The 19,824-nt window shown below is 49.2% G+C and overlaps 1 protein-coding gene and 1 pseudogene across 1 annotated transcript; one reads left to right on the top strand and one right to left on the bottom strand.

The window, feature by feature from the left end:
• The first annotated feature begins 11,070 nt into the window (after nucleotides 1–11,070).
• On the top strand, nucleotides 11,071–16,171 carry Rtl6 (retrotransposon Gag like 6). The gene has a single exon (XM_036208713.1). It carries the CDS (start codon nucleotides 11,867–11,869, stop codon nucleotides 12,584–12,586), a length of 720 nt encoding a protein of 239 aa, XP_036064606.1. The 5' UTR covers nucleotides 11,071–11,866; the 3' UTR covers nucleotides 12,587–16,171.
• Nucleotides 16,172–18,640: 2,469 nt separating this feature from the next.
• LOC118596889 lies at nucleotides 18,641–18,893 on the bottom strand (annotated as a pseudogene).
• Nucleotides 18,894–19,824: the final 931 nt, after the last annotated feature.

Genomic DNA, 19,824 nt, shown 5'->3' with positions numbered 1-19,824 from the left:
ATGGACTGCCTATCACAGCCAACTACCTGTGACACCCTCCCTATTATGGCCCAGGTGTCCCATTGTCTCTGCTCCCATCAATATGGTCTTCTTTACAGAGTTTGGGGCAGTTTCAAGTCCCTGCTCCCCTTTCACACTTCATATTCATCTGTGTCAGCTGCTTTTCTATTGATGTGAGGAGACACTTGGCCAAGAAAATTAATAAAAGAAAGTATTTAATTGGGAGGTCATTTGGACTTTTAGAGGGTTAGTCTGTTTCAATCATGGCAGGGAGCAGGAAGACAGGGTGCTGGAGTGGTAGCTGAGAGAATTTATGTCTGATCCACGAGCAGTTGGCAGAGAGAGAGAGAGAGAGAGAGAGAGACTGGGCCTGGTGTGGACTTCTGAAATATCGAAGTCCACTGACATACCTCCTCCAACAAGAACATACCTCCTAATCTTTCTAAACAGTTCCACCAACCAACTGGGAACCAAACATTCAAATATATGAGCCTATTGAGGGCATTCTCTTTCAGATCACCACCACCATCATAGTGGAGAGTAAGGTTGCAGGTAGGCAGGCATGGAGCTGGAACAGTAGCTGAGAGTTTATACCCTTCTCTGAAAGTAGGAGGCAGAGAGAGACAGAGAAAGGCAAGAGACAGAGACACTTGGAAATTGTGAGGGCTTTTAAAACCCCAAAGCCCATTCCCAGTGACACACATTTCTTCCAACAATGCCATACCTCCTAATCCTTCCTAAACAGTTCCACCAGCTGAGGACCAAGCATTCAAATATATGAGCCTATGGGGGCCATTTTTCTCCAAACTACCACACCATCCCATTGGTTTCACCTTCAAAATGTAGCCCTAAAGTAGACACTTGGGCTGTGGATACAGCTCAGTGGAAGAGCACTGGCCAGCATGCATGAAATCAACAACAGCAAGGTGAAGCTGTTAAAATAACAAATGAGGTACTTTGTTCAGCAGCATTAGCTAGCTGATACAGCTTGGGGAAAATAAATGTCTGTGTTTGGGTTGTCTCTCTTACCTACTTTCTACCTCCTCTGTGCTCTTCTCTTCTGTCTTGGGCTCTACCTCAGCGCTCCTTCACTACTCTCATCTAATTCATGTTTTTTTGGAAATGTCCACTCTAAACTTTGTCTATTTAGTCTTTGCTCCAATGATCACATTTTCATTCTTAAACTCTTTTGTTGTTGTTTTGCTTGGGTTTCTACCTCAGCTCTGTTTCTTTTGCTGGGTTTGATCGTTGACAATTTTATATATGTATAAATAGCATTCTGATTACTGTAACCCCATCCTCTTTAATCCCTCTCCCATCCACCCCCCTCATCTTTATACAAGCTCCTTTACTCCATTCATGTCTTTTAAAAATACCCACTGAGTTTTAACAGGATCATCTGTGTGATGATGGGTTTGGAGCAATATTAACCTGCCAGGCAACATGTGACCATTAGTGCAATAGTGGTGTGACTGTTAGGGTGGTAACCAATTACTCTTTGGTTTTTATACACACACACACACACACACACACACACACACACACACACACTGTTAAATAATGCACCTCCTACTCAAATTCCTCCCACCCCCTGGAAACACTGACTTATTCTTATTTTCTATAGCTTTATCAAATGGAGAACATGACCTAAGAGGAATTCTATCTCTTGGAACTAGCTATTGTCAGTGTGTGTGTGTGTGTGTGTGTGTGTGTGTGTGTGTGTGTGTGTGTGTTTATTTGCCTGGGGTAAAGGCCAAAAGATTCAAGCCTGAAGCTGCCATATATATATGATGGATTCTTACTATGACATTAACCCTTGTTTCCTGTAGTGTTCACTGGCTTTATTTGTATGCTTATCTGCCCTTTGGATAAACTCTTGGCTGAAAGGCCTGCTCACATCTCTCTCTCTCTCTCTCTCTCTCTCTCTCTCTCTTTTGGTTTTTTGAGACAGGGTTTCTCCGTGTAATTTTGGTGCCTGTCCTAGATCGATCTCACTCTGTAGACCAGGCTGGCCTTGAACACACAGAGATCCTCCAGGCTCTGCCTCAGAGTGCTGTGATTAAAGGCGTGCACTACCACCGCCTGGCCAGCCTGCTCACATCTCTTAACCTGCTTTCTAATTGGATCCTTGTTTGCTGTTGAGTTCCACCACTCTTTATATGTTATAGAAATGTGTCACACACAGGGCACGTGGTTTGTAAATACCTTATTTAGTCTGTAGCCTGCCTTTTCATCCCACCACTATTTTTTAATATTTTATTGATGTTTATTTATTTATTTTCTGAGACAGAAAATTTATTTATTTCCACTTGGCTGGCGGAGCTCTCTCTGTAGACCAGATGGGTTTTCAAACACAAAGAGACCCACCTGCCTCTGCCACCCAAGTGCTGATATCGTGGTGTGCACCACCACCCAGCATATCCTTTCTCACAGCAGAACTTTCCAACTGGGATGGGTCGAATGTATCATTTCTCTTCTCATAGATTGTGCTCTTGGTGTTAACTATAAGAATGGTCCAGCTGCATAGCCTAAGCATTCATCCCACATATAGTGTGTTCTGTGTACATAATTTTATAAAGTTAAATTTAGGTCTGTGACTCATTTTGGGTTTTTTCTTTTTCTTTTTCTTTCTTTCTTTCTTTCTTTCTTTCTTTCTTTCTTTCTTTTTTTTTTGAGATGGGGACTTAGATCAAGGTTGTTCTTATTTTTAATCTATGGAAGCCCAGCTGTTCCAGCATCAAGTATTGAGAGGATTACCTTTTGCTTGAACTGCTTTTTTTTCTTTCTCCCACAAGTTGGTGTAAAAGTAAAAATCACTACTGAGTCAGTGAGATGGCTCACCATTTTGGTCAAACCTGAAAACCCTAGTTTGATCCTTGGAATCCACATGGAGGAACCAGATAACTGTCTCCCACAGGCTGTCCTCTGGCCTCCACACCCCCCACCACCACACGCAAATAATGTAAAAACTTTTTAAAGAATCAGTTGGGCATATGTGTGTGGGTCTGTTCCTGGCCCTCTGTTCTGTCCTGTTAACCTCAGAGTCTCCGCCTCCACTCGGGTGTTGCAGTCTCGATTCGTGCAGCTGTATGAGGCTTGAAATAGGATAGACTGTAATGACCCATTTTATTTTATTTTTTCAACACGGCTTCAGCTCTCTCAGTTCCTTTGTTCTCTGTATATACTATAGGATGAGCTTCTCTGTCTACAGAATCTCAACTGAACTCTAAAGACTGCTGCCAGCCTCCTGCAGACTGGGAGGAATAGGCGCCTTAACCGGGCGATTGCTTCCTAGGGCTCACATCTTAAACAGCATGCAGGAAACAGAGAGAACAAACTGGGAACAGCGGGACAGTCCATCTCCTCCTTCCCTTAATTAATTTTCGATTGCTTTCACCTTCATGCTTGGATTTTACACAAATGTTCTACACACAGTTTTGTTTTAGTTACACCAGGTGACTTTTTTTTGGACTGATTATCAACAATACTTAGCATTTTAATTTTTTTCTCCATGTGTTCATTATCTTCTTGTAGCAGGAATCTTAGACAGTCTTATTAATAAAAACAAACCTGAGGCCAGTTATTGGGGTGAATGCAGGAAGATCAGAGAAGCAGAACAAGCCACAGCTTCCTCACCTCACCAGTTCCTCAGCTGATCTTGTTTCCTCAGATTGCAAGCCTCTGTCTGAGTCCTCATCCGAATGGGTCTCAGCTGAACTGCTGCTAAAAGCCTAAAAGCGTAAACAACTCTAGTTCCTGGTCCTTATGCCTTACATACCTTTCTGCTTTCTGCCATCACTCCCTGCCTGGGATTAAAGGCGAGTGTCACCATGCTTGGCTGTATCCTTGTGGCCTTGAACTCACAGAGATCCAGACAAATTTTTGCCTCTGGAATGCTAGGATTAAAGGGGTGTGCTACCACTGCCTAACCTCTTTGTTTAGTATTGTGGCGGTTCTGTCTTTGACCCCAGATAAGTTTATTAGGGTGCACAGTATTTTGGGGAACACAATATCACCACATCTTCTAATAAAATTTATTTATTTATTTATTTTTTCCCCTTTTAGTGAACCAATCAATAAGTTTCATTTGGGATTGCAGACAGGAGCGTGGGTAGACAGCACCTACCCCACTGCAGAGAATGTCTCTCTGGGGTGGTGTGAACGAGGTGTCTCCCATAGTCTGTGGCTTTTGAGCATTGGATCCCCAGCTGGTGGTCCTGTTTGTAGAGGCGTGGCCTTGCTGGAGGAAGTGTGTCACTGGGGTGGGCTTGAAGGTTTCAAAGCCTCCTGGCATTTCCAGTGTGTTCTCTCTGCTTCTTGCTTTCTGTTTAAGTTGTAAGCCGTCAGCTTCTGTTTTAGCTGCGGTGCCTGCCACCTGCTGCCATGCTGTCCCCATCACTATGGACTCTAATCCTCGGGAATGGTAAACCAAACAAACTGATAAGGAAAAATAGATCCCCGTTAGTGGGTAACTCTGCTCATGCAATAACCCAATCGAGCCAATGAATAAGTCCAGGTTTATTAAAAGAGCAAAGCAACTCCCGAGTGACTCTGGGGAAGGCAGGAGAGAAAATCACATGGCAGGTCTGATGACCAGGTCTGAAATACCCTGTAGGCGTGGTCTTGAGCAGCTCTGGGGGAGGAGCTGATCCTTGGTGGACTTTCTGAGGGCAGGGTTTGGAGAGGGCAGCTCCAGGGGAGAACCCCCAATATAAACTCTTCTATATGTTGCCTTGGAGGGGGTTGGGGATTTAGCTCAGTGGTAGAGCGCTCGCCTAGCAAGCACAAGGCCCTGGGTTTGGTCCTCAGCTCTGGAAAATTAAAAAAAAAAAGTCTGGTTATTTTTATTTTATTTTTTATCACAGAAACAGCAAAGTGTCTAGTGATTCTCTTTCCCTATCAACCATTAACTGTTGGTGCATCCTCAGGGAATCAGGGAGGGAGGGGCCTCCAAAGTCTACCCTGATGGAGAACACTGACCCTGCTGATTCATGGCTGGTCTTGTTCAGTTTAGCACAGCAAATTTGATTTTTGAATGTCCATCTAGTATCCAGCAGCTAAACTCACCCCATGCAATTAAGATCGGTTTGATTTCTCACCTTCCAACCTGGTGTCTTGGTGGTTTGAAGGAGATGTCCCCCATGTTCTTGGTCATTTGAATGCTTGGTCCTCAGTTGGTGATACTCTCTGTGGAGGCTTAAGAGGCGTGGCTATGAAGACAATAAGGACTCCATCTTAGGGAAGGGCCACCATCTTAGACCACCTGCTGTACTCAGTCCCAGGATGCACCTCAGGAATGTGCCATGACAACTCATACAACGCATACAACAGATACAGGGCAGTTTGCTCCTGCAGACATTCTGTCTGCAGTTTATGGCCCTTGAAGCTGTCTAGAAAATCCTGCTGAGCAGCCCAGATAATCCTGCTCAGCAAGTGGTGGTTCCCCGCCAAAAAGGCTAACCCAGTGGTTTCAAATGTGGTTTCGTGCCCCAAGTCTTGACCAATAGTTTCAAAAGGTCACCTTGCCCCATATCCCTTCTACCCAATCCTAAGTTTCCAAAGCATGTAATTCCTGGCTTGTGGTTTTTCCCTATAAAAACTCTCTACCCCTAGGCTCTCAACTGCTGCCACATTTCCCTCTATCTGCCGTGCAATGTCCCAGGCTAGAACCTGACAGTAAAAAGACCCTTATGTGCTTGTATCAGAAACTGGCTCCTTGGTGGTCTTTGGGGATTTCTTGGAATGGGTATAACATAGCCTTGCTGGAAGAAGTATGTCACTGGGGGTGGGCTTTATAACTTCACCGTTCCCAGTTCACACTCTGCTTCCTGCTTTATGGTTTAAGATGTGAGCTCTCAGCTCCTGCTCCGGTTGCCATGCCTACTGGATGCTACACTTCCCCACTGTGATGGCCATGGACTCTTATCCCCCTAGAACTGTAAGTCAAAAGATGCTTCCTTCTGTACATTGCTTTGCTCATCATGTTTTTTTGTTTGTTTTTTTTCAGCAACAGAAAAGTGATTAAGACAACATCTTAGGTCCTATTTCCTGACTTACTGCGCCTGTTATTTATTATCGGTGCATGTGGGAGTTGGGAACACAGTACGCATGTGGAGGATAGAGGAGGACTCTGTAGAGGTGATTCTCTCCTTCCACCTTTTCATTGGTTTTGGGATGGAGCTCTGGTCACCAGGCTTCCGTGGCAAGTGTGTTTACCTGCTGAGCCATCTCACCAACCCTGTAGTTGCTTTGTATCCAGTCGAGGAAGGTCTCCTCTATCCCTGTGTTTCTGTGAGTTTTGATGTGAATGGCCATTGTTTGTTTTAATAATACAATTGACACACCGTTAAAAAAAAATCTCCATATAGTTTTTCAGTCTCTTCTCCATGTTGTGGAGTCAATAAACACTAATTCCAGAATGTTTTCATCATTCTACACCCCAAAGAAATCCTGTATTCAGCTGTGCCCAGTCACTCTCCATATTCCCTCCTTCTCCCCAGACCTTGGCATGGACCACTCTACTTTCTGTCTTTGGGAATTTGCCTATTCTGGATGTTTCCACTCCAGCTGACATCTTTGATTTGGCATGGTGTTTTCAAAGTCTGTCCACAGTGTAGCACAAACCAGTATCCCTCTCCTATAGCTGATAGGTTTTGCTTTCCATTCATCATAGATGGGCATGTGGGCACATTCTCTACTGTTGCGAAATGACACTTGCTTGGAAATTTCTGTACATTTGTCCTAGTTAGCTACAGTTGTCAACTCGACACAGCCTGGAGTCTTCTGAAAGGAAAGCCTTCATTGAGGAATTGCCCAGATCAGATTGGCTTGTGGGCATGACTGTGGAGGGTTTCCTCCGTTCAGATTGGCTTGTGGGCATGACTGTGGAGGGTTTCCTCCGTTACCAACTGATGCGGAAGGGCATGTCCCACTGTGGGTGGCTCCATTCCCTAGGCATGTGGTCCTGGGCTATATGAGAAAGCTAGCTAAACACGAGCCTTGGAATGAACCAGTAAGCATCATTCACCTGCGGCTTCTGCTTCAAGTTCCTGCCATGACCTCCTTAATGATGAACTGTGACCTGGAAATGTAAGCCAACAGACCCTCTCCACCCCAAGTTGCTTTTGATCGTAGTGTTTTATCACAGCACAGAATGAAACTAGAACTCCTACCACGGGAGTACTGGGCATCGACTCAGGCAGTCAGGTTTGGTGGTAAGTGCCTTTTCCTGATTTTCCACAGCTGCCTGATCTGGATGCCCTATGCTCCTCCCCTCTTTGCTTTATAAATATTGTTCACTCATTATTCTTATCAAACACCCACACATGCTCAGTTTAAAGTCTCTCCATTGTTCCAACTATTTAATTCATTTGGAGTTAATTCATTTTATGATTCTTGATTTTGTTGTCATTGAGTATAGCTCTAGATGTTTCAGGATTTGAGTTTTCTTATTTGTGGGTAAAAGCTTCTCTCTTCCTCGTCCTTCCTCCCTCTCTCCCTCCCTCTGTCCTCCCCTCCCCCCTCCATCCCCATTTCCCAGCACCTAACATGTTGTATTTGAGGCCTGGTCTGTGGTGAAGAATATAATTTTGACTGAGTGATTCCGAGTGTCAGAATCTCACCCTTCCATGGTCTGTTCATCCATCTAGGTGACATGGGCTCAGAAGATGGTGTCACACATGCTGTTCCCCCCCCCCACACACACACACACTCATGAAATGACTGAGATGAATTTCTTCTTCTGGCTTCTGTAGCTGGAGAGTTTCTCTCCAGCTCCCGCCAAGCCCCACAGTCCCGTAGCCCACTTATAAAGTAAACACACAGAGATTTATATTGCTTAAAAACTGTATGGCCATGGCAGGCTTCTTGCTAACTGTTTTTATAGCTTAAATTAACCCATTTCTATCAATCTATAAGTTGCCACGTGGCTTGTGGCTTACCAGTATCTTTACTTTACATGTTGCTTGTCATGGCGGTGGCTGGCAGTGTCTCTCTGCCTCAGCCTTCCACTTCCCAGAATTTTCCTCTCTGCTTGTCCCACCTATACTTCCGCCTGGCTACTGGCCAATCAGTGTTTCATTTATTAACCAACATCCCACAGCAGGCTCCAAAAGACAGCCTGGCCCTGTTCCCACCCTCGAGGCCACAGAACTCAGCACACTGTGTCTGTAGCCCACAGGGAGGCTGGTCTTGTCCATGAGCCCAGCCATATCATCCCATTTCCTCGAGACTGTGCTTCAGATCTAGAGTCACAGCAGCGTCTGGACCCGAACTGAACCCAAGGGCTCTCCCTCTGCTTTTCTGATTTTTACATTTTAGTTTTGGTGGTTGGAGCTGGAACTCAGTTGGCAGAGTGCTTGTCCAAGTTGGCAGAGTGCTTGCCTAAAATACATGAGGCACTGAGCTTGCTCTCCATTGCAAAATACCAGGTGTGCACTGGGGAGGTGTGGGCCAGAGGACCAGAAGTTTAAGGCATACAGCCTGGGCTACAAGGCCTAGTCTTAAAAACAAACACATCCCAGTCTTCACATTTTCATTTTACTCTTTTTTTTTTTTTTCTGGACTACAACTTTTATAGCCTCTCTGAAATGAGGCAACAATGCAAGCAAATGTCATGCTTTATCATTTCCAAAATTAGGGTGAGCCTTCTGTCTTCTGTAATATACATTTTTTTTTGGCAAATTGTTACATGCTGTTTAATGTTACTGAAAGTAGCCTGTGGGGGGTGGGGTGCCTAGTGCCAGACCCTAGCATGTTCATTTCAGGGGGTCTCTAAAACTCCTTTCCAGGGGCAAACTGATCCCTGCCTCTGCCTTGGAGACGGGAAGACAGCCCGCAGCTAAGGATCTTAAAGTCATTGCACCCTGAGGACAGCTAGAAGGCAAACTTCTGCCCGGCAGAAGTTACTATTGTTTATCCCATGGCACAAAAATGCTTGTGGTGGGAGTGGGAAGCAGGAAGGTCACTGATTGCAACCGGGAGTTCCAGCTAAGCGCTTCTTCCCCAGGCATGCTCAGCCACTCTTTGATGCTGTTCCCTTGGCCTGCTCTCAGCCAGGCTAGGCCAGCTGCCTCTGCTGGGTGTTGTGAACACTGATTTATGATGTTTTGCTTTCTGTCTGCTGTTTTCGAATTGTTCTTTTTTCTTTTCCTTGCTACATGCTTAATAAATTCGCTCACTTGAAATGGAAGAGGGGCACTATTATGGCTCATTCTAGGCACCAGATGACACACCTTCTTTCCAAGGCACTGGGGAACCTCAGGTCTATACTATCAACCACAGCTGAACTACAGCAGGCTCCTCAGTTGCCCCTAGCATCCAGGTACCTAGAGAGGTGCCACTGTGCTACTGGGGCTGAGTCACAAGGGGATGCCCAGGTGTGTTCAGAAGCAGTATGTGCGGTGGATCAGTCCAGAACAATTTCTGATTTTGAAACTCAAGGTGAATGTAGCTCTTGCCTCCACCTGACTTTGGAGACCTCACAGAAGTGATATAAGTATACAATGTCTTCTTCCTTTCCTCTCTTGCTTCATGTTCTGGAGTTTTAGCTTGTCACAAAACATATAGTCTGGAACAGTGGAATGCAAGTGTTTTCTCCAAATGTGGGTACCCTCAGCCAAAATCCCCCACCGCAAGACCAAAAACTATAGGCAGAATGAACACATCTCCACCCCAGGCCTGCCTCCCATCTTCAGAAGGCTACTGCCATTTGTCTCCTGGACTGCATCCTGGAAGGACTTTACAGAGGGTATTTTCTCTCCCAGTACACCCCAGTGTGTAACTGACCATGAAGGAACAACCAAGCCAGGGCAATCTAGAAAACCCCAGGATCTCCACTCAAACCCTTTAGCCCAGTGGTTCTCAACCTTCCTTATTCTGTGACCTTTAACACAGTTCTTTATGTTGTGGTGACCCCCACCACCACCATAAAATTACCAAAATATTACTTTGTAGCTGTTATGAATCCTAATGTAAATATCTGATATGCAGGATATCTGATATGTGACCCATGTGAAAGGATTGTTTGGCCCCCAAAGGGGTCTCCACAGGTTGAGAGCTGCTGCTTTAGCTCCGCCTCCCCCAAGTTACTTCTTGGTTTTAACTCTTGGCTCTGTTGGAGGAAGGGACTGGGACTTGCATAAAGCATATTATAAAACTCAGCATGGCCAATAAGTTGGCCATCTATCAAGAGGGCAGGCAGGAATAAACGGTTGCACAGGGTTTCAGTGGAGTCCTTGGCATGCTTCTGAACTACCTCCCCAGGAGAATCTCAAAATTCAGCGTGACTAGGGAGACATGACTGTTTCCAAGACACAAAAGTCAATGTTTCATAATAGGATTCTGATGGAAAAATGGTGGACTACTGAACATGATTTTTTTTTTTTATTTAAATGTGCAGGTAGGACACTGAGGGAACTGAAAGTTTGTTGTTGTTGTTGTTTTTTGTTTTGTTTTGTTTCCTAAGACTTTTCCAGGGCTCAAGATTCAGCTCAGTGTTGGCATGCTTGTAGGCATGGGTTTGATCCTAGCACTGCACAAGGCTATGGTACTCAGAGCCAGTAATCCCAGCACACTGGAAGTGGCAACAGGAGGATGAGAAGGTCATGGTCATCCTTGGCTGCATCGTGGGTTCAAGGGCAGCCTAGTCAACATAAGACCCACTTCAACAAGAGAGGTGAAGAAAGCCATCTGAATCCAGGGTGTTGGTGAACTCCTGCAATCCAGCCATAAGAAGGTGGAGGCATGAGAGGTTCAAGGTCATCCCTGGCTACATCCTGAGTTCCAAACCAATCTAGTTTATAGGAGACAGGCTCAAAAAAAAAAAAAAAGTTTTCTTCTTTGTCAAGATTTGCTACTATGACCATGTAGTTCATGTGAATTGCATTCAAGTAACAGTAAGAAAAGTCAACCTTATGTAAATTTAAAAAAAAAAAATTACACCACCACGGAGAGTTGGGAAGAAATCCAAAAGAACCAAAGCTTTCCAAGACAATCAAAGGGCAGAAGCCACGCTCCTCGCTGATAGGCTGCTGAGAAAGGCGCATGGCCCGGGAGGCGGGGCTGCGTCACTTCCGGAAGGCAGGTCTCCCTCGGCTGGCGCTCCGGGAGCGGGCGGTCTCCATGGCAACCAGCAGGCCCCGACCCAGTTGCCTGGTTTCCCGCTGCTGTCTCGCTGGCCGCGCCCGCACAAAGACCGCGCGGTGACCGCGTAGTGCCACGACCCCGCCACTCCAGCCCCGCAGGAACCGCCGCCGCCGCCGCTGGGGAAGCAGTTCCGGCGGCCGCCGTGAAGCGCAGGCAAGGCGCGGCCCCAACCCGCGGGCCATCTTGGCAGCGGAGGGAGCGGCGGAGCTACAGGTACACACGCCGCCCGGCCCGGGCCAGCCCAGGTGCGGCGCCCTTTGTTCTCCCGCAGGTAGTCCCGTGCCACCGTGGGCAGCGCCTTCACCCGCGGCCCGAGCTCCGGAGGTGCATCCAGCTAAGTCTGGGCAGCGCAGGTCTGCACATCCCGTAAGACCTGGGCAGGTCCAGCCTATGCATCCTGCAAGGCCTGGGAAGGTTCAGCCCTCTCATCTCATAAGGCCTGGGCAGGTCCTACTCGCTCATGCTGCAAGGCCTGGATAGGTTCAGCCTGTGCATCCTGCAAGGGTTGAGCAGGTCCAGCTCGAACATCCTTCAAGGCCTGGGCAGGTCCAGCCAGCGCCCCACATCTTGACCCTCCAAAGACTGCAGAAAGGAACTGCGCCCAAGACAGGATCCTTGTCCCCAGGCTTGCCCTCCTAGATTCTGTTTGGGCGCACCTGCTTCAGCACCCAAGGCCTTTTGCACTGGTTTTCCAGCTCTCTGTGGCTTAACCTTGGCCAGCATGGTGCAACCTCAGACCTCCAAAAACGAAAGCCCAGCCTCTGCCCCTGGTGCCAGCGCACAGATGGATGACGTGGTTGACACCCTGACCTCCCTGCGCCTCACCAACTCTGCGCTGAGGCGCGAGGCCTCCACGCTGAGGGCCGAGAAGGCCAATCTTACCAACATGCTGGAGAGCGTCATGGCCGAGCTTACTCTGTTGCGCACCCGGGCGCGCATCCCTGGCGCTCTGCAGATCACTCCACCTATCTCTGCCATCACCTCCAATGGGACCCGACCCATGACCACGCCACCCACCTCGCTGCCTGAACCCTTTTCCGGGGACCCCGGCCAGTTGGCGGGGTTCCTGATGCAGATGGACAGGTTCATGATCTTTCAAGCTTCCCGCTTCCCAGGTGAAGCCGAGAGAGTGGCCTTCCTGGTGTCCCGACTGACTGGGGAGGCCGAGAAGTGGGCCATTCCCCACATGCAGCCAGACAGCCCTTTGAGAAACAACTACCAAGGCTTTCTGGCCGAGCTGCGCAGAACCTACAAGTCTCCGCTGAGGCACTCACGGCGTGCACAAATCCGGAAGACTTCTGCATCCAATAGGGCTGTGCGGGAGCGGCAGATGTTGTGCCGCCAGCTAGCCACAGCTGGCACAGGAGCTTGCCCAGTGCATCCTGCCTCCAACGGGACCAGTCCGGCACCAGCCATGCCCACCCGCAGCCGGAACCTTTAGGGAACCTGTGGCCACCCACGTAGCTAGACTGTTGCTGAGAAGGATTGTCAATACGGTAGCACTGTCCTGTTTGCAGGCACCTTTCATGCCCCTCCTGGTCTATGGGAGGCCTCCTGCCACCCTCATTGGTCATCCACCCTGCTGTGTGTTTTGCTAGCTTTACCTACGACTCAGTGCACGTTTCCCCCTCTGTTGCTTGCAATTCCAGCTTCTCTAGTAATCACAACACAGCCCCTTGGACATGTGCCTGCCTAGGAACCATTTAGGCTGACCACCTCTGTGGGCTCGGCTAGTGGATATTCAGCTTCTGTGCCCTCCCTACAAGCACCCTGGCGGTTCCTTTCCTGGTCACTCTGGTCTTGCTGATGAGTTCTGACTAGAAAGAAACCAGCTTGACTCTGAAGGTGGCTGATGTTTACCTGAACCGGCATGCCCACATCTGGGCCCTTTGCAAGGTAGCCAGGTAGTCAGTCACTCTGCATTCCAGGGATCCTTTCCTCTATGGGGGAGCCTGTGTTCCAGCATACCCCATTGCTGTTGCTGGGAACATCTGGTCCTTCACAGACATTCCTTCTGCCTCTCCTGTCCACAGGAAACTCATCCACACCTGTCTGTGACTGCCAGTGTTTTGATGGCATCAGGGAAATCTAGCATTCGTCTATCAAGTTAATCATGGACCTGGGACCCTGGGCAGTTCCATCAAGCTGCCATAGGAAACATCCATGCGTCAACCATAGCAGACCGAGGGGGACCTGGGGACCCCATTTGCTGCCTGGATTTCCACTGAGAGGCTCACAGGTGTCTGCTCATTTCTGCTCATGTGGCTCCATGGTGGCCTTGTCTAGCCACAGACCTTTTTCCACCCAGGGGCCATGTGGCTTTCACCTCAGCCTTTCAGCCGCCCACACCATCTCTAGGGGTCCAAGGAACCCACCAACATATACCCTCTCTGTGCCTGGGCCTAATGTCTAGCCTTTGTCCAAGAACTAAAGACTGGCTGGGGGCCAGTTCCTCTAGGAAGCGTCGGGCACCTTTGGTAGTGGGCGTTGGCCTCTTGCTACCCCAGTTTGAAGAGCTGATGAAGAGCAGCCAATGGCTTTGGTCCTCATATGGACACACATTCCAATTCTGAGGAACAAAACATTGACTTCTTCACAGAAGGATGCCTGGAGATCATATTCAGTCTCAGCCGAGCTCCTGGACAGTGACTTCTGTTACATTTCAACGCCAGATTAACTGTTTACATGCCCACTTGGCCCCTTGGGGGAGATGGGTGCCTCTCCTGGGTTCTTCTGCCCTCCTCTGCATGGTCTTAGCTTGACCACAAAAAAACCCACCTCTGCACCTACCCAAATACATTTCTCCCCTCTTGGGAGTCCAGAGGCTGGAGCCTAGAACCTGGCTCTTCCAGAGACTTCCTCTGTCATTGGACAAAGTGACTGATTCCAAAGCAGGCACCTTGGCTAGGCCAGAGTCTTCAATGCTCGCTGGGCTCACAGCCCATGGCCACCTGCTTCTTGTTAACCCTGTTAGCCCAGTAGCCTTGTGTGGTGCTTCATGAGCAGGTGGACGACTCCCTGGGGGTTCCACTGAGGGTGCTCACCGCTCCCCAAGAGCTGAGTCTCAGGACCTTCCAGTAGAGGGGCCCCCAGGTGAAGCTGCAGCTTCACCTGAGAACCAGGGAGGTGTCTGTGGAGGCAAGAGACACCTGGAAGGTTTCTCTGTGGCCTTCTCGATCAGGATTGGAGACCCACTGGGAGGGCATGTCACCTACCCTGGTTCCTTGGACCACCGGGTGCTGTATTTGCTCTATGTCCCACTCCAGGGTCCTTGGCTGGTGCTGGAGACAGAGCCAGGCAGGCCAGCTGTGTCCCTGTGTGGTTTCACCGTCTCCCTTTGCCATCTGGGCTGACTCAGCTGGGTCGCTCTGCTGCAGTGGGTCCACGCTGCTGCTCTGGTGGCATTGGCTTGGTGATGGTGTTTTGTCTTTGTCGTCCCCCCCCCCCACCCGTGCCCTCCGAACCTTGGTGCTTGTGTTTATGGAAATGGGGCAGTGCTGCCCTGTATTTAGAACCATCTCGATAGCTCTCTGTGGCTTGGAGCCTGGAGCACATGAGAGAGGGTTGAAGCTTGCCCTCCACCTTGGACCTGGAAGAGCCAGCCACTTTGGATCTGTTACTGAGGAGCCCATCTTGGCTCTAGCGGGTGGGGGGGGGGGGGGGGGGCATGGTTAGTCCCTAGCCAAAACGATGCGATGCAAGGCCCATGCAGCTCCAGAGGGAGACCTTGATACCTGGGCATCAAACTGAGGAAGCGGGGGGAAGGGAGGGGCAGCTTTGTACATGTCCTAAGGTTGTAGTTTCTTGAGCTCAGAAGCGAACAGGGAGAGGGGACGGAGGAGTTGCTCCTCGAAGGAGTGGCCTTTCTGTCGGCATTGACTGTTGCGGCAGTACTGTGCCTGCTCCCCAGACTCTGTGACGCCCATCTGGTAAGCAGGCTTCACTGTGATCGGTGTAACTGACAGTGGGACCTGGCGTGTGGGTGACTTCCCAGCCTGGTGTGTCATGGTGACCTTGGGGTTCTCTGCATATCCCAAAGCATTTAGTGACTTTGAGGAGACAGCGAAGACCCATCTCGTTGGCCCCAGCCGAGTAGGTGACAGGCAGGAACGCTGCATGACAGTACATTTGGGTTGGCCTGAGGCAGGTGCCTGTTGTTGCGGAGGGCAGAGCCACTACTGGATGAGCACGCCCTGAGCATCCGCCTGCAAGGGAGTGAAGGGAGGCGGGGGAGCTGGCGTGGGCTGAGGGTAACTTAGGGGGCAAGCCTGGGGCCTGGCTAGAGCATGCTGGGGACAGGGCGTCAGGTGGCAGGGCTCTGCAGTGTAACATGCATGATACCGTTCTGTTGCCCTTTGCCCCATCCAGTGCCACCAACAGCTGGACCAGAGCGTCCCATTCTCCAAGGCAGCACGCATCAGGAAGTTTTAGGGACCAGGGAGAGGAAAGGAAATGGTCAAATTCAGTGCTTTGATGCTTCCATCCTGGCCCTGGCCCCATCTTTCTTGGCCTCTTACACACCCATGGACACCCATTGTGCTCATATGACACAGCTGTTCCCATGTGCCACCAACCTTATTCTGAATGGCTCTGAACTCTCCCCTCAGGCGGAGGGACAGTGCTGTGTACCGGCAGAAATGGTGTCAGGTTTTCCTCCAGGGGCCAAGTTACTCCCTTGGGGTAGACTCTCAAAGGTGGGATTGTTGGATTAACGAATACGGGGGCCCTCTGAGACTTTTATTGTCTCCTGACAAAAACGGTTTCCAGAAATCTCTGTGTTCACTACACTGCCAACAGCAAGGGTAAGTGTCCCATTCAGGGTCTTCTGCCAGGGCTGAGTATTTTGCGACTCGAGGACAACAGCGACATGCCTTAGTTGCATCTCGAGTCTAGCTCGCTGAGTGTCTTTTTATACCGAGTTGATTGCATTTCCTCTTTTGCAGACTGCCGATGTCCTTTGCTCCACTGACGGGCCTGACCAGTTTGTAAGAGCTCCGTATGCAATTAAAGATACTAATCTGTTGTGTGTCGTGTCTGCTCTAAGTGTTTCTGGGTTTTTGCTGGGGATATGATTGAAGCCGGGACACACAGGCAAGCAGTGCCTGGCTCTGCCGGGCCGCTGCACAAGGCAGGAGGGATGGCTGGAACACAGCAGCATCTTAGGGGATATTGTGAAATCATTTACACAAATGGACACACTGGGCCTTGGGGCCCAGGTGTGGTAGAAGGGTCCTGGTCACAGTGTTCACGCCCCAAGCAGTTCTTACACTTTGTGAGAGAGAGCTGGTGCTGCCAGCTGTGTCTCCGATACCTAGCCGAAAGCATGACCTATACGGGACAGGTGCCCATTCGCGAGCCGACAGACATGACTCTACTGAGCCCGTGTGCTCAGACTGTCTCTCTCGGCCCCGGGATCCTTAAGCACATGTAGGCTTTGTCAGCACATGCCACGTCACATTTCAAATGTCATTTAAGCCACGAAAGGAAATCAAAGACAGGTAGGCTCGAGTACTGTATTTTAGCGAAAACAGATTTTCTAAACAAAATATTTCTAAGCAAAACCAGGGCCTGTTTCCGTCTTGGTAGGTTTCCACGATTCAGTGGGAGGCCCAGACTCTCCTGTCTGTAGTCTCTGTGACACTGTGGTGAACTCCTGAGGAAATCCACTGCATGCTGATGGGATGGAGGGGAAGTCACACAATGTCACACAGAGTGGCCTTGTAGAGCAGGCACCACTGGGCTGGGAAGGGCTAAGAGCAGGCAGTCCTGACCCACTCTGTGGAGCCTCTGGGATGGCTCTCAGTACTTTGAACCTCAGGTCTCCCTCGACCCCACCCCACCCTCAATAAACTGTCATTTCTGGGATTAATTCGGTGCGTCTTGTGAGATGTGTCTCCACACCCACACCGTACAGCAGTCTTTTCTGGAGTGTCTGGCCCGCCCCACGGACTGCCCTGTTCTGACCCATTTCATGTTTGTATTTGTGCTGAGATCTGGTAAGGTTCCTACTTCATACGTTCTTATCTCTTACCACTAAAACAATTTCTAAGGTTTCCCTTAAAACCCCTGTGGCAGGTGCAGCTTGGGGTGGGATACCATTAGTCTGAAGGTTCCTGGTGGAATTGGGCAGCTGCAGAACCCTTCATCAGACCTCAATGTTGCTGCCATGTATCTGTGTCTGGTGTGTAAAAATCTGTTCCAGCTAGCTGTCCTCTGCTTTGCATAGGTGCAGAGCACTTAGTGGCTTCCTAGGTGTCCCCAGGAGATTGTCAAGGGTCTACCATCCCCTTCGGCCTGACAGTAGAGAGATAAAGGTGTAGGCCTTAACGCATCCCTCCATCTGGCCCAAGTTAAAGCTGGTAACTATGTCTGTGGGGACCTGGGCCAACATGTCAGTGACCATGTGCCTCCTTTCAGCCCCTCCACTTGGCCTAGGAGACTCTCTGGTGGTTTTGACCTGTATTGTCTGTCCACGATGTCCCCAAGGAAGTGGAAATGGTGTCAACCCACCTTTCTTCAGCCCACACCTGCCCATCGCCCGGGCCTGACACTAACCATTGAGGGGCCAGCCTAGATCCTTTCCTGCCTCTCAGGCCTGGACAGCCTGTCTTGTTCTTGTTCCAACAACACTTGACACAGATTTAAGATTACTGTTAGGACGCCCCCTGAGCTGGTTAGGGTTTTCCTGGTTGCCCCTCCCCCAGCCTCTCATCTGTCCAATATTTTATGTTTCCCTTGAACTTGGGTCTTTTCCACCAAATGGTGCATCTCGAGGGCAGGGGTTCTGCCAACAGTGTCCCCAGTGGCTGGCTTGCTCAAGGCTGCTGTGATCATATAGCAGACAAAGATGGCTGCTGTCCTGGTCACATAGCCCATGCCAGAGCAGCTGTCTGCCTTGCACTCTGGGGAAGCCCACATACCCACACTCTGTCCTACTTTGCAAGGTGGGATCATCTGTTCCTATGCCTCTTGACCCACTTAATAGGCAAGGAGAGCCGGCCTTGGGGAGGACAGGGCATTCATTGCCTTTGGGAATTACTTAACAATAAACGTTTCATTCCCTGGCTACATGGATTAAACATTCACATTCCTTTGCAAATGTAACTTTTTGGCAATTTCTTTCATCACAAGCCATGCTGTAACAACAGCCCTAGTAGCCAATTTTCCTGGGAACACTTTCTCTCTTGTCAACAGGACCTTGTTCTCAGGCTCAACAGCGCCCTATCTGCTTAATAAGGGCCATTGCTAGTACATAGGAAAGAGGGAACACATTGCGGTCCCTCTGAACGCATGGGGAACATAGTTTCTCAGTCCCTCCACAGAATGTAGCAGTTTGTGGTGGCCAGCATTCCCTGGACAACAGGAGCCTCTTTTACCAAATAGTAGAAATCAATGTGTTATTTATTTATTTTTTACTTTTATTTTTGTGGGGTTGGTTTTCACATTTTTATTGGGGCGCAACTGGGAAGTGGGCCTCTTCCACCAGCAGGAACATTCACAGGTTCTTCAGCCATTCCAGGCTCAGGTCCTGAGGGTACAGGGGGTGGCTGGGCAAACGGGCCTATGCCCATTATCTCACACAGGCACTGGGCAGATGTGAGTGTGGCCTGGTTGACCATGCCCGCATACTTGGTGTAGGGGCTGACTATGGGCATAATTATACCAAGACCCCAGATGGAGAAGGATACCACCAGCACTGTCTCCTTTGCCCAGGCATTCTTGAGGAAGGTGGAGAGTCTCCTGGCCATCTTGGTCTTGACCAGTGTGTTATTTTTTAAATACTACCATCTGCAGTAGAATGAAAGTGTGTCCCCACATTCAAATGTTGAAATCTGCACCCTAATGTCATAATTCTGAGAAACAAATGTTTGTTGAGGCCAACAACACAAATGTGTGTTGTTCAGGCCACAGTCTATGACACTGTGGTGACTTGAGAAAGGATAGCCACCGAGGTTCACTGTGTGAACAAACACACGGACTCCAGGGGATTGAGCTGTTCGGGAGCTTATGCAGCCTTGCTGGAGGAAATACGTCAGTGGGGGTGGGCTTTGAGGGCTCCCAGCCTCTCCCTCTGCCAATTGCTCTCTCTGCTTCCTGCTTGTGGATGGAGATGTGATCTCTCCACTTCCTGTTCCAGGTGCCTGCTATCTCCCTATCATGATGGCCTCTCCCTCTAGAACGCTAAGCCAAAGCAAACTCTTCATAAGTTGCTTTTGCTCGTGGTGTTTAATCCCAGCAACAGAAAGAAAAGTGACTAACACAGCCGCCTCAGCAACCACACTTCAGCTAGACTCCACCACACCGAATCTCAAACCTGCGGGCAATTTCTAAACCTGACTCTGGGGTTTTTCATAGATTCACTTCTCTTGAGATAGTGGTGTTTTCTATGATGGCTGAGCTGGATAGTTTTATGTTAACTTGACACAAGCTAAAGTCATCTGAGAGGAGAGACTATCAATTAAGAAAATGCCTCTAAAAGATGAGGTTGTAGGCAAAGCCTGTAGGGCATCTTCTTAATTAGTAATTGGTTGGGGGAGAGCCCAGATCTCTGTGTGGTGCCATCCCTGGGCTGGTGGCCCTGGGTTCTATAAGAAAGCAGGCTGAGCAAGCTGTGAGGAGCAAGCTAGTAAGCAGCACCCCTCCACGGGCTCTGTGACATCTCCTACCTCCTGCCCTGTT

Source organism: Onychomys torridus, chromosome 16 (genome assembly GCF_903995425.1).
Source record: "Onychomys torridus chromosome 16, mOncTor1.1, whole genome shotgun sequence".
In the NCBI taxonomy this organism is placed as follows: domain Eukaryota; kingdom Metazoa; phylum Chordata; class Mammalia; order Rodentia; family Cricetidae; genus Onychomys; species Onychomys torridus.
The sequence above is the reverse complement of the archived record's forward strand: the minus strand, read 5'-3'. Positions and strand labels throughout refer to the sequence as shown.